Source organism: Strix uralensis, chromosome 4 (genome assembly GCF_047716275.1).
Source record: "Strix uralensis isolate ZFMK-TIS-50842 chromosome 4, bStrUra1, whole genome shotgun sequence".
Taxonomy (NCBI): Eukaryota; Metazoa; Chordata; class Aves; order Strigiformes; family Strigidae; genus Strix; species Strix uralensis.
The window spans coordinates 20,883,600-20,896,953 of record NC_133975.1 but is presented as its reverse complement, the minus strand read 5'-3'; the positions used below and the strand labels follow the sequence as shown (position 1 = coordinate 20,896,953).

Here is a 13,354-nt window from a genome sequence, read left to right as displayed (position 1 = left end):
ATCTACTGGTCAATGGGAAGACTGGATTTACACTACAATTAAAACCATTACCACCGAGACCCCGATTCAGTCGAATTCTTAAATTCTCATTTCCAACTTTAAACAGATGTGTAAGTACCACTGACAGTAGCATTTCAGTAAACACACAAGTGCTTTGCCGAACTGGAGCCTGAGGCTGATTGTTTGGCATGGCAGGAATTGGCTTATGGCTTCTGTACAACCAAGGAGAAAAATGAATTTTTTTCAAAGAAAATACTAAGATTGCCTGTTCATTAACACTGGCTTGTTAACCATGAAAAATTAAATAAATATGCCTTCTTTTGTTCTGAAGTAGGCTACGGTCATTTAGTACTATAAAACAGCAGCCTGCAGAACCCTTGTCACAAAGCAGCCATATGGATTGCAGCTCAGTAAGGTCATCACAAGGTTACCATGGTTTCTTAGGGATTTTTTTTTTTAATAAGTATTTGTTTACTAAATAGCAAGTGAGATTCCCTAAAGGCCTGTTGACCTTATATTTTCCATCACTGCATGCAGTGCATCCATCCTTCCAAAGTGGGTCTGTTCCTTCAGGAAACAGGCTGGAGTCTAGAGTGAAAATGTGAAGTTTGGATTGACTTGAAGAGACCTTTTACCCTGCCCCAGGTAGAAAGACTTGCTGGATTTCTCAGTTTGAGCACACGCCTCACTCTCATCCAGTTCTTTGAGGGCAGCACCTGAGCTCATACTGTAACCTCCCTCTGTCCCATGACCTCCCATGCTGGTTGCAGGTCTGATCAGATGTGCCTAGAGAGAAGCTACAGCCAACAGAAAGGCCACAAAAAAGCCTGGCAGCAAGCTGCCCACCAGGTAACCCAATACACCTGCAAGCTGATTCACCTTGAGATCTTACACCCAGCCATGCTCTTTCCACATAACCTGTCAAGACTGTGACAGTTTGCTTAGGCACATACTCAGTATGCAAGTAACTACATTTCCTGCAGGACACACAAGTCTCCTGCTCAAAGGACTGCTGGGTCTTGAAAAGTCTAAGCAGAAACAGGACTAAACTACCAGTATGTCTACCTAAGCCCAGGCATGAAAGTTCAGAGAGGAGTTATTGCCACACCACAACAGAGAATGAAGAACCATCATTCTCAGCAATCAGAGCCCAACATTGTCCTCAGGAAGCACAGGTGGCAAAGCACAAGTGCAACCATCTGTCTTAAGGAGCATAACTCTAGTTACCCAGCAAACTCTGTGGGAATAAACCAGCCACAGCAGGGAAGAGACATCCCCAGTGAGGAACAGCATCCCCACTGAGACTCATTCATCCCATGTAATAAACCTGAGAAGCAATTATGACTATTTTTAAATATATCATTTCTATAGCAGGCAAGGAAACAAATCATTGGCAGTAGATCTAGACCTCCTGGTATACTAACTGATGTGTTGTACGTGAGAGTTCATAAAGCACATGCACTACTCTGAAGATCATCACGAGAGGTTTGCTTAGCCTCCTCCCAGAAGTATATTTTGGGCTGAGTTATTTGTCTTAAGGGTATGGTCAAATGTTTCTGAAATTGCTAGAGTCCAAAACTCTATAATGGAAAAAACAATAGACAATGGTGTCTTGGAGCAAATGCTTGCACAGCCTCACAACTGCAGTGTAAGCTGGGATCCAGCATTTCTAGCTGACATCCCTAGAGAGGTCACAAAAATGGCCAAGAGATTTCTCAGATGAAGCATGTAATAGCTAGCACCTCAGTTACCCAGGGACTGGGGTAGAAGAAACATTGTCAGTGTCCAGAAGTGTCTGCAAGGAAAGTCTACTGATGACAGGCCCTGACGGCTACCTCTCCAAGCACCACAAACCTGCCAGGAGATTCCCCACAGGCACGCAACCACCTGGCATATTTGCACTAAACACTGGGGGAGGCAAACAGCTTACAGCTAAGGTGTCACCCAGGACAGTGCACAGAGATGTGAACCATGGGCAATGCCAGAACTGCTTGCAGTATAACCTGGATTCCTCCAGGGCAGGTGCTCTGGGAGCCCTGTGGTTAAGCATGCCTGACTTCCTCAGTAATTCCTCAGCTTAGACCAGCAGCACAATTTAAGAGCATTTCAATTCTTCAGCCTATAAAATACTGAGTGATGGAAGAGGGGCCAGAATTTATACCTGAGAAAACAGATGCCAACTGTGCTTGGGCTTGTGAATTCACACACAACTCCCCACACATGAAGACCCACTCAGAGGAACATATCTCACAACAGCTCAGGCTTCCTCCCTCCTGTGAGAATGCATGGCCCTTAGCTCCCCAAGCAGCCACCCCCAGAGCAAAAGCTTCAACACTTTTGTGCTGAAGGGGCCCGCTGAGAGCAGCTGGTCAGGTGGAAGCTGCTGGAAAAGGAACCATACATAACAGGTAGTTGTGAAAGAGGCAACCCTGCTGAAGAAAGATGCTGAAAGGATGCCGGCCTAGTTTTACTAGCCACAGAGTAGTATCACTCTCAAAAGCAGCCTCCACAGACAAGAGTCAGACTTCATTAATTCTCTAGTCCCTCATGGCAGACACCTTTGATAGGCCAAGTTCTGGCTTGTTAGGCTGGGAAAACCCAGTCTGTTCCTTATACAAGGCCAGATTTAGACATCTGACTTACATCACGGGCCCAAAGCTTATTATGTCAATCCGAGCCGATAAATAATCCAGAAACTGGCAGAAGAAAATGTTTGGCAAGAGCTTTGAATATAAACCAGACTTTAACTGAAAGCTACAACCACGACTGCAGATAAACCATTCAGTCTTTTACTGTTGCCATCAATGCACATGGGAACAATCCTCCTCATCCCATAACTCCCCAATCTCTGACCCATTGTCAGTATTCATAAACAATCTTCAATTGTTATTAGCATGGCACTCGACAGATTAAGGACCCTTTGTTTTTTGTAAAACAAGGTGAATCAAACATCCTTGTTCCTGGTTGTGAACATAATTAATTGTGTTAGTTATATACAATGCCTTTGAGGGGGGAAATCTAGCACAACTCTTCTCTGAAATAATTTATTTTCTTGGTTACATAACAGAATTGAATGCAATTTTTCTTCCCTTTTACCTTTTTCCTGGGAACAAAGTCTGCATTTGTCAGCTGTGATCACTCAGGCTACTGGTTTGGGGTTTTTTTAAATAATAATGCACAAGAAGAATACAAAGACAGGGTTCCCTAGAGACTGAACCATGTCTTTTATATCAAAAGGCAATTTACTTTCACTAGAAAATAAGCAGCACAGAAAATATTAAACCAGAAGTTTCATCCTACATTCAGACACTTAGGATTGATCAATTATCCAGTTGATTAGTCTCTGTTTTGGGGGTTCTTCTGAGGTGCAGGGGTAATTATATCTTTAGTAACAGATATTCTAAAATTCAAAACAAAAGAAATAGGCAAAGCAACTACTATATCACTTCTTGCTACCACCACAACCATTAAGAATACTGTTAAACATGACACTCACCAGGAAATAAACATCAGAAGGAGCTGGAAATCACTGCTCTGCCACCACTCAGCTTTGATACCGTCACTTTCAACCTCCTTGCAGAAGTCCGGCAGCACCTTTCCAAGCAATACCTGCGTCAGGACACACTGTAACGTCCCACGGGATCAGCCAGCTCACTCTGACATTAAACTAGGCTCAGGTGCTGGAATCAGCCCAGGGGCCAAGTCCCAGCTGGCAAATCTAAAATGACTTCCAGCCCAAGGGAAATGAGAGGAGTGTTTGGCAAGAGCCTGCATAGAGGGCTTCCAAACGGTAGTAGCCCTCCTTTAGAGAAACAGGAACACTGCCTAGGCCGAAGATCAGTAGACGCTACGGACCATTTGAGGTGTGTTGGAGTGATGGTTCTCTTCTTGTCCTGGACTGGGTTGAGCAGCCCCCATTCTTTTGCTGATGAGTAAAAGGAGTTCGCACAAATGTGACCGTGGGTCTTGTTTTCCTGGGCAGAGAGAGGTGCGATTATCATTCGTGCCCCACTGCATGTCTGCCTTCCAGCTGCCAAAGCCCTCCTGCCAGTGAGCCTTCAAAAGGGAGCTTGGCTGGCCAGTTCGCCCAGAAATAGCTCCTCACCTCTCTTGGCAGTGCAAACACCTCTTCAAAAGCCCGTTCCACCCATAGTCTCACTAGACAGTAACTGTTGGTTACCATTTCCACATCTGTGGTGGGAAAAGCAAATACAGCCCCCTAGCTTTTCTTTGTACTATGGACATGTAATGAGAGTGTTCATTGGACAGGCCCCTACTCAGGTAAAGACTGAGACTTCATGACCCACCACTTCCCTAAAAATACTGCAGGCTGAATGGAGCCTCCTGGCAGGACAGATAAATCCACTTAATGGTATGATGAACCTGGTGTTGGTCCCCTCAAGAGAGCACAGAAGCTTATTCTGGCATTCATTGATTATGCCATCTAACTAACACACAGCAAAGGGACAAAGGGGAATCACTGTAAGAATGTTTTTTCTCCAAGGCACGGGTGTTAAGTCTGGAGATGATCAACACCATAGTCCCTGGTACAGTCTAATGAGCTTCGCACCAAAACACACGATAATACTTTCACATAGATTTCATATGAGTAGGTACTGATTCTGCAGTGTTCCCAGAGGTGATGATGTTTTGTACTGACTTATCCAAGCCTGGAGCACTAGCTACAAGACAGCATGTAATCCTGAGACAAAAGACCTCAGCAACTTGATCTGACTCTGGAGTTGGCCCTGCTTTGAACAGGGGATTGGACCAGATGATCTCCAATAGTCATTTCTAGTATATAGTCTGTGATTTTGTGATACCACTGCTTTTGAGACAGCACATCTGTGAAGGAACAATGGAAAGACTGCTTCTACCTCAGATCTGGAATTGAGGGTTCAACTAGAGTTAACATCATCCTAGCAAAGATTCTTGATGACCGTTTACACTGGGTTTGTGTGGCAGGGTTTTTGGTAGCAGGGCAAGGGGCTGCAGCAGTGGCCCCCTGTGAGAAGCTTCTCAAAGCTCCCCCAGCTCCAAGTCAGACCCGCCTCTGGCTAAGGCTGAGACAATTAGCGATGGTGGCCATGCCTCTGCAATAATGTATTTAAGAAGGGAAACCTAAGAGGGAGCTGAGGACTTGTGAGAAGGAGTTACGAGAAGGACACCTCTGCAAACACTGAGGGCAGTGGAAAGAATGAGGGGGAAGGGGGGGAGGTATGCCAGAGCAGAAAGCACCCCTGTATCCCGTGGTGAGATGGCAGGGCCACCCCCCTGCCACCCATGGAGGTCACCAGAGGAGCAGGATTCGCCTGCAGCCTGTGGAGCACCCCACACTGGAGCAGGCGGCTGTGCCCAAAGAAGGCTGGGACTCCACGGGAAGAAGCCCCTGCTGTTGTAGTTCGGCACTGGGAGGATTGCAACACACCGGAGTGACCCACGCCAGAGCAGCTAGGGAAACGGTGCAGCCTGTGGGAGGGACTCAGTCGGAGAAAGTTTGTGGAGAACTGTCTCCTGTGAGAGGGACACCATGTGGAACAGGGGAGTACTTCCCCCTCTCTTAGAGGAAGGAGGGGCGGGACCAACTGAAAACCCCCCATTCCCTGCTCCTGCATCACTGGCAGGACGGAGGTAGAGATATTGGACACAAAACTGAGCCTGGGAAGAGGGGGGGAAGCGTTTTTAAGATGTGGTAACACTTCTCACTGTCCCGCTCTATTAAGTGGGTTTTTTTGTTAGTGTTTGAATTAAAGTGATGTTCTTTATCTTCCCCTAAGGAGTCTGTCTTTTGCCCTTGACCTGTAATGGATGAGCCATCCCTCTCTGCCCTTATTACAAATAATTTTCCTCCTTCCCAGTGCTGGGGGGGAACAGCTGCATGGTGCTCAGTTTCCCTCTGGGCTCAAACCAGGACACCCTTGTGACTGATGAAATGCAAACACAGTGGAAACACACTGGACAGACCCCTAACATTCAGAGCAGACATGGCATTACGCTTTCACCTGGTTTGAGGCAAGGGTGTTCCTGCCCAAGGAACACCTCGGGTCCCTTCCTTTGCATAATTCATCTTCAAAAACTACCTGTCACTTCCTACAACAGCAACACTGGAACAACACTGTAGTAAATATAGTAATTCCCCAGATGCCCAGCCTCTGCAAATTTAAGTGGATGTGGCCCTTCCTTCATTACTTTATATAAAGTATCGCTGTGATGTTTTCTACAATGATACAAGATGGTAAATCCATTAGAATTACGAGAAAGACTTTCAATGTAACAGCTGGCATCCAACTCAGAAATACTCACATGAAGCTGACCATAAAGAACACACACTTCGAATATGCAGACAGTTTTAAAGGCTCTCCCCTGCCATGTTTCGGAGGGAGAAGTTTAATGGTAACAGGACAGTCAACAAATTAACTAGCACAAGCGAACAGAGCATACAACTTCTGTTCCCATCCAGGGAAGCATCTCATCCATCAGTGAAGCAGACATAAATACTACCACACTGCTTATATGCAGTAGAGGTAACATTTCATAAGCTGTTTCATATGCAAAGAAGGGTCTTCACCCAGAACATGGTCTTGAAAATGTCAGAAGATATTTTCAGATAGTTGGGATCTGAAAATCCCACTCGGAATCTATTTCAAGACAGGTAGACCATGAGTGAAGAAGGTCCCTACCATAAGTAGGAACTACAGTATTTCCCTTGATACATCTCAAAACCTGCAGATGAGACAAAATTGCTGAATCCTGGAAGAATTAAGTGGTAAGGAGCCTCATACCTGTTGTAGATATTTGCACCAAGAGCCAAGTTCCCAAGCAAGGTAATCCTAAATGCTTCTTCAGAATGACACTGTGTTTGTGACTAAGTGTTTCTTTACTACCTTCAGAACACCTAACATGGACACTTCTACTATTGGAGCTGTCTGCCTGCACATGTAGATAGAAAAAATAATCTAGAAGATAAGAAGTCTTCCATAGATTTAGGGCTAGAATTAGAACCTGGTCTTGAAGATTCATGACAGTCTCAACAGAGAGTAGCATGCAAACTTATTTTATCTTGGAAGACAGAAAATAACAGGAACAAAATATCTTTTGTTCTTCTGAGACTTAGAGATGATCAGAACTTTAGCTAGACCATGCCATCATTGGAAAATTTCTAGAAAAGGGTGGGGCAAAGTGACTGGCTGTAAATAGGGCATGAAATTGTATAAAGTAAGGCATCTTTAGAATTTCTAGGAGCCTACAAAACATACAGATCATATTCCAGGTAGTTCCCAAAGGATACAACAGTTCACAAATGAATCACAAAGTGCCATCAGTAACATTCCACTAAAAACACTGGCCCAATTGAAATATTATATTTTTACCTTTATCTGTATCTCTTCTGTGATTCCAAAGGGTTGAAGCAAAGGGAAACTTCTTATCTTCTTCAAAGCAGTCATTATCTGGATGTCCTGCCTGCCTTGTCAGTAGCCTTTCTAAGTGATAGGCACCCAATGACCTGTGGAAACCAGAACTAGGTGTAAATTCTTCTGCACCCCCCTGAATAATTTTGCTAATGAATGCAGATGTGGCAATTCACTTAATCACATTCTGTCTCAATAATGCTTGCTAATTGCCCTTCCTCTTCTGTGAGTTTGAGGAGTGATGGTTTTTCTGACTAAATAAAACCAGCCTTGTGTTCTTGTACTATGTTTATAGCAATTTTCTATTAGCTGGGCCTGGTTCTTATGAGTCAATAATCAATAGCACAGAGACAGGATGAATATAAACTTCTGAGCTTTTGAAAGGAACCAGCAAACATCTCTCCTTTCTGCCTGGGCTAGAGAGGCAGGTCACTCTCATGATGTTTAAGTACTTCTAACAGACCCAGTCTTTCATTCTATATGCATTACGATGCATCCAGACAGAAAGAGTATGAGGATGTCTGGATACTTCTGGGATTTCTTTTGGAAAACATCTGCCTAGGTGTCAGTCTTTCCAGAAGAGCACACAAGCATCATGGCAAACGCTGAAGTAATGAAAAGTGTGGACACAAACAAAAATTCCCAAAATAGAACAACGTCAGAGTATTAATCTTGCTACCTAATCAGGTAACCAGCTTGTCAACATGACAAAAATTCAGGGGATATACTCCATCTGGACTTTAGCAAAGCATCTGGAACAATGTCACGTGGAAAACAATTAGTAGCTGCAAGAATTGTAAGCCAAGTATGGAAGCAGCTGAAGCGGAAATGACAAACGGGAAGTCATTGGCCTGGAGAGATTTTACTAGTGGCGTTCCTCAAAGAACTGTCTCAGGACAAATTTAACGTAATTGTTTGGCACAAAAATAGCAGTATACTAACAAAATGTTCTGATTAAACAACTTGGGAGGCCATGTCAGTGCATAAGAATAGCTGGAATGGTAGCTATGGGACAAAACTTAATTGTGTGCTAAGTGCCATAAGGAATAATAACAAGAATTTTTGCTATGAACCAAGAGCTTGTCAGCTGAAAACAGCTAGGAGGAATTCTGAGACATATTAGTAGGACTGCCAGACTTCATGTATAGGAATGCCTGCCTTAGATCCTCACAGCTCCTTACAGGCTCCTTCATCTAGTGGTACTGCTGGCATCATTGCTTCGATCCTGAGGCAGAGAGAGGGAGGCAGGGAGCAGGCAGCTGAGGCCACAAAAATCACATAATCCATATTAAAAACACACAGAAAATGCAGGGAGAAGTAATAGCCCACAAGTTCTTAATGTAGGATATGGGATTTTGGACTGAACTATGAGAAATTCTTTGTTATATGGGACATCCAGCAAGCCTGTGTTAGCCACTCACAGGATGACTACGAGAAGGACCAGGGAAATGGAGCTTATTTCAGAGGAATCTACAAGCAGACAGTGAAGATTCTGTTACTAAGATTACCTGCTTTCCAGGCTTCAGAGGACTCCTAATGGTGCTGTTCAGGCAGTAATGGCACAAGTTAGAGTTCTTGTATATACCTTCCTCATATCTGTAGATGGAAGGAGATCTGGATCTAGAGCTGGCCTGCTACAATCACTGGCACCCCAAAAGTCACAGATAACAGACCAGGAAGCAAATGCTTCTGGTTAATATCCACAGTGGCTTCTCTTCATCCGGGGTGAAAGAATAAATACATTCCTAAACTATGCCTGAGCCATCCAGTTCTGGGAGTGAATGGGTGGCTGAGAAGGACTCCTCCTACAGGAATTTCTGCTGAAGCAATGGGAGTACCTTCCTCCTCTACCCTGATTGGTATTGCTGACATTCACTGTACTGAATTACAGGAAGAAGTTGATAGCAAAGAAGCACCTTTCCCTGTGACCTGAAAGATACTTTTCAGCATGAGGTCCCTTCCAACCCAAGTTATTCTATGATTTCTGACCTCTCAAGGTAGGCTAGAGAGAAAGGTACTTATATAACTTCTCCTTAAATGCTCTCTTCTCGTGATAATCTCCTTGTCTTGACTTTAGAAATATTTACCTCTTATCTGCTGGGGAGGAAACAGAAAACAGGGAAAGAGGTATCCCAATTTGCTCTGTGAGCAGCAGAGCTCATGAAGGCCATATTCCAATGGATTTATGTCCTATGACCCTCATGCTCCTGCCCATTCAACTGACTAGTATGCCCTGTCTCCTCTTCATATCCACCACCCTACCTCCAAGGTGTTTCTCCAGGGCTACAGGAAGAACACTCTTTTCCCTGCAGTATCTCCAGCTCTTCCCCACCTACTTTAACTGCCACCCAGCTTCCCCTGCTCAGTACTTGTAGCTCTTTTAGAAGACTTTTAACTACTTTTTTGGCATGCAAAAGTCAGAAGGGAAGATGCACTGTTACAGAAGACAAGGGAAGTGACAAGTCAAAATATTGAAATTGCTGAGTCTCCAAAAATTGCTGAGGTACCTGGGCCAGTAACAAAAGCTGACCAATTTTCTGCTTTTTTGTGACACTGTAGTAACATTCATATTGGGTTGCATTTCAACTTACATATAGAAGTTTATACTCAAATTTGGAGATCTTCTAAAAAAACATTAGTATAGGGAAAAGCAGGTGAGTTTTCTGTTTTGACTCCCAAAATATATAATTTCCATACTCAGAGTGTAATATTTCAGCAGTATGAAGTTCTGGGAAGTTTCAGAAGTCATTTCCTTTTGGAAAAGACTCTTCAGAACATTTTAAGTTCTTGGAACCAGAATATCTGATTCCCACACAAATCCAGATCTATTTTTCCTAACCATGAAGAAAACTTCTCAGACAAGAACCAAAAATGTTTTCTAGAGCAACAAAAAAACCCCACCCCTGTATTTACCTTCATCATGCCTTCCAAGGAAGGGGAGAACTATTACTGCTATTTTACAGAGGGAACTGAAGCTCAAAGGCTAAATTACATACCTGCTGCCAGACAAAAGCATGGTGGAACAGGGAACTGACCACAACAGTCCTAATTTCCAAGACAGTGTCTTAAACACTGCACCATTTTTCTTGAAAGGACCACACAGTCTGCACTATGCACAAATACACCTTGGATCTTAGGCTAATATGTGAAAATGAGAGCTTCAATATGCTTTGACCTGCACTTTGTTTTTTGCTCTGTCCTGTTATAATTGTCCACATGGAAACAGTGTATATTCTGCAGCACTTTCTTAGAAGCTGGAAAATAATTTCCTTCCACTAGCAAACATACTATTTGGGCTGCGTGACACCACAGAAAAAGCCAATGCAGCTTTTCATTTACTGCTGTGTCTGCATGTTAACATGAAGAAGGTCAGTAGGAGTGTACACAGTACTGAGAAAATGAGTAGTTAATTATTGCTAGACTGCAAGAAGGGAAAATACATGATTTATTTTGGTTTAGAAAACTGCAAATCATGAGAACTGCTTCTTTTTTGGGACTGTTTTTTGTGGAAGGGCACATGTACAGTAAAATTTGCAACGATCATTGGAGCCTATTCAATGCGCTTTGAGTACTACAGAAAAAAATCCCCCTCTCATCAGTGGGAACAATCTCAACAAATGAAGTGCAATATTCAGCAAGAAAAATCCCATATTTCTTGCTCATGTGTATAATCTGGCAACTTGCCAAAATCTTTTGCCATATTTACTCCTCCTGAAGTGTTTGTGCTTGAGAGTTTCATTGCATCATCAACAGTCAATAATGTTTCAAAACCAAGCTGCATTTAGACCAAAATGTCAGATTTGCTCTTCATGGCACAAGTTTTAATAATTTCCAAACTTATCAGCATACAACAGCGGGCCTAAACTTAGTACAACGAGGTGTTTCTGTTGGGATGTCAAAGCACTGTTTAAAACTTTCCTCCAGTCCTCCAAGGGCTGAAGTTACATTTGCAGTTCACATTCCAGCTAGAATAAATAAGCAAAATATATTCATATTACAAAATAAAGATAACTCTTTTAAAAACATTCTAAGAACACATTTTTATCAAATGTTTTGTCCCAACCTTTCTATCAGAACAGGTGGAACAAAACTAGCAAATCAGTTCCTCTTGAAAAAGGCGGGCTAGTCCCTCCCAAATACTAAAAATTATATAAAATTATGCATAATTATAAACATATCTAACAACTTTGTGTCACTGTGTTGAAAAATAATAGTTGCAGGCTACAAAAGTAGCAAAAACTCTTATTTACAGAGGAAGATAATAGAGTCCTGGGAAGCACAATTTGGTACACTCAACTTCACCTGTTACTAAGTATCTAGAAGAAGAGGCATTCACTATCCTAACACTTTTAAAGACATGACCAATCAGCCCACTTAATAACGTGGAACACAGCAAGTGAAAAGTAATGATCATTAAAACCAACATATACCATTTTCAGAGTTTAGATTCACTTCAGTAGTATTCAAAAGATATGCACTGCTGCAAATTCAGGCAATTACAAAACTTACGAAGCTGTTTTGCACTGGAATGAACTAGAGAGCACAACCAACAGACATGTACAGTTCTATAAATGTTAAATAATTGAGTTCATGTACTCAAATGTTTTGCAATGTTTAAGTAAAAAGAAGGCAAAAGGCTCAGCACCTGACAGCAACAGCCACTGTTCTGAAACCGTCTAACATTTTTCTAGGCAAGATCCTGACTCAGCAAATTGCTCAACTTCACAAAGTAAACGAGTAGCAGAGATTGTCTTATCTCCTAACTCCAAACTAAGTAATTTAGTATCCTCTGTCACATCATTTATCCCGAAAGAGTGGTTTAATAATTGCTTCACACTACCATGATGTATGTTTTTTAAGCATTTGTGTCACCAAGTGACAGAAGCAGCATTATTGAACAATTTCCAGTCTCTCCTAAAACTGTTTTTTATCTAGTCAGTTATAGATGGAGTATATGCATTTAAGCAATGCTCTATTTCCACTGGAAAGGTATTTTAGGCGAAACAACTTTGCTGAAACTGTCTGATGCATCAGTATATTTTGTTCAAGAAAACAAAAACCAAGGATCCCTCATTTCCACAGTCTCACTGAAGAAAGGTTTAAGTGATAAAAACCTCTTTGTTCTTCAGTTTAATTGATTCTTCTTTTCCTAGCAAACACTGAATTAGCTTTGTGACACTGTTGTTCTGTGCTATATAGCGAATTCTGTTAACATCCCTACAGTGAACGCGTACACTCACTCTGGCTTCAGCCATGTGAAATCACCCGAGAACTCAAAGGAATCAAATATGGTCACATTTTCCCAGCAAGCAAACAGAGAAAACTGTAATGCTTACAAGTGATAATAGGAGACTAAAAAAAAACCCCAAACCTCAGAGGAGGAAACGTGTCTGAATGGGGTAGGGGGAATGACAACCACACGTAGAAAAGGAATAGCAAGTTAGAGAACGGTGATTTGGAAAAGAACACTGTAAACAGAGTCTTTCATCTGCCTTAATACAACTGTGTGATGTCAAAAAAAAAAATCATCAAACTAACATTTGCTAACTTTATAAATAATACTCACTCTTCATCACTTATATGATCCTGCAATGGTCTTTAAAATGTTGTGTACCATAATGAAGTGCTAAAAATAAATAAAGAAGATAGTATATTCAAGTTAAATGTCCATGCTACACCTTGCTCAAGAACAACAGGTTATAGACTGTAACTATAGGTTATATACTGTTTCTTTCTTTTGAAATCTGAAAACACACAGTTTATTCAGAACCTATTATTAAGACAGCCATCCAATTTGGGTAAAGATTTTCAGTAGGGGCAATCCTTTACTCGCCTGTTCTAATGATCATTATGGTCACCATGAAGAAGTGCTTTTTAAAAAAGATTCTTTAAAGTATCTGCTTTTCTATCCCAACATTTGCTGCTAACCTCCTGTATCAGGTGTA

The 13,354-nt window shown here is 42.2% G+C and overlaps 2 protein-coding genes across 4 annotated transcripts in view; both read right to left on the bottom strand.

Moving 5' to 3' along the window:
* The window catches only part of RBPJ (recombination signal binding protein for immunoglobulin kappa J region), a 156,575-nt gene extending 147,254 nt beyond the window's left edge, over positions 1-9,321 (bottom strand). The window contains exons 1-2 of the mRNA XM_074865940.1: positions 8,918-9,321; positions 7,371-7,504 (exon numbers count right to left, since the gene is read on the bottom strand). The gene's annotated coding sequence lies outside the window, so the exon portion shown is untranslated. The remainder of the gene's footprint in view (positions 1-7,370; positions 7,505-8,917) is intronic.
* Positions 1-13,354, bottom strand: part of SMIM20 (small integral membrane protein 20) — a 34,615-nt gene that overhangs the window by 14,266 nt on the left and 6,995 nt on the right. The window contains exon 3 of one of the 3 annotated variants that reach the window (XM_074865949.1): positions 11,204-11,374. The exons of the other annotated variants lie outside the window; for them this stretch is intronic. Coding sequence (XP_074722050.1) covers positions 11,364-11,374 — 11 coding nt within the window. The 3' untranslated portion in view covers positions 11,204-11,363. Of the gene's footprint in view, positions 1-11,203; positions 11,375-13,354 lie in introns of those variants that run through there. 3 annotated transcript variants of the gene reach the window in all.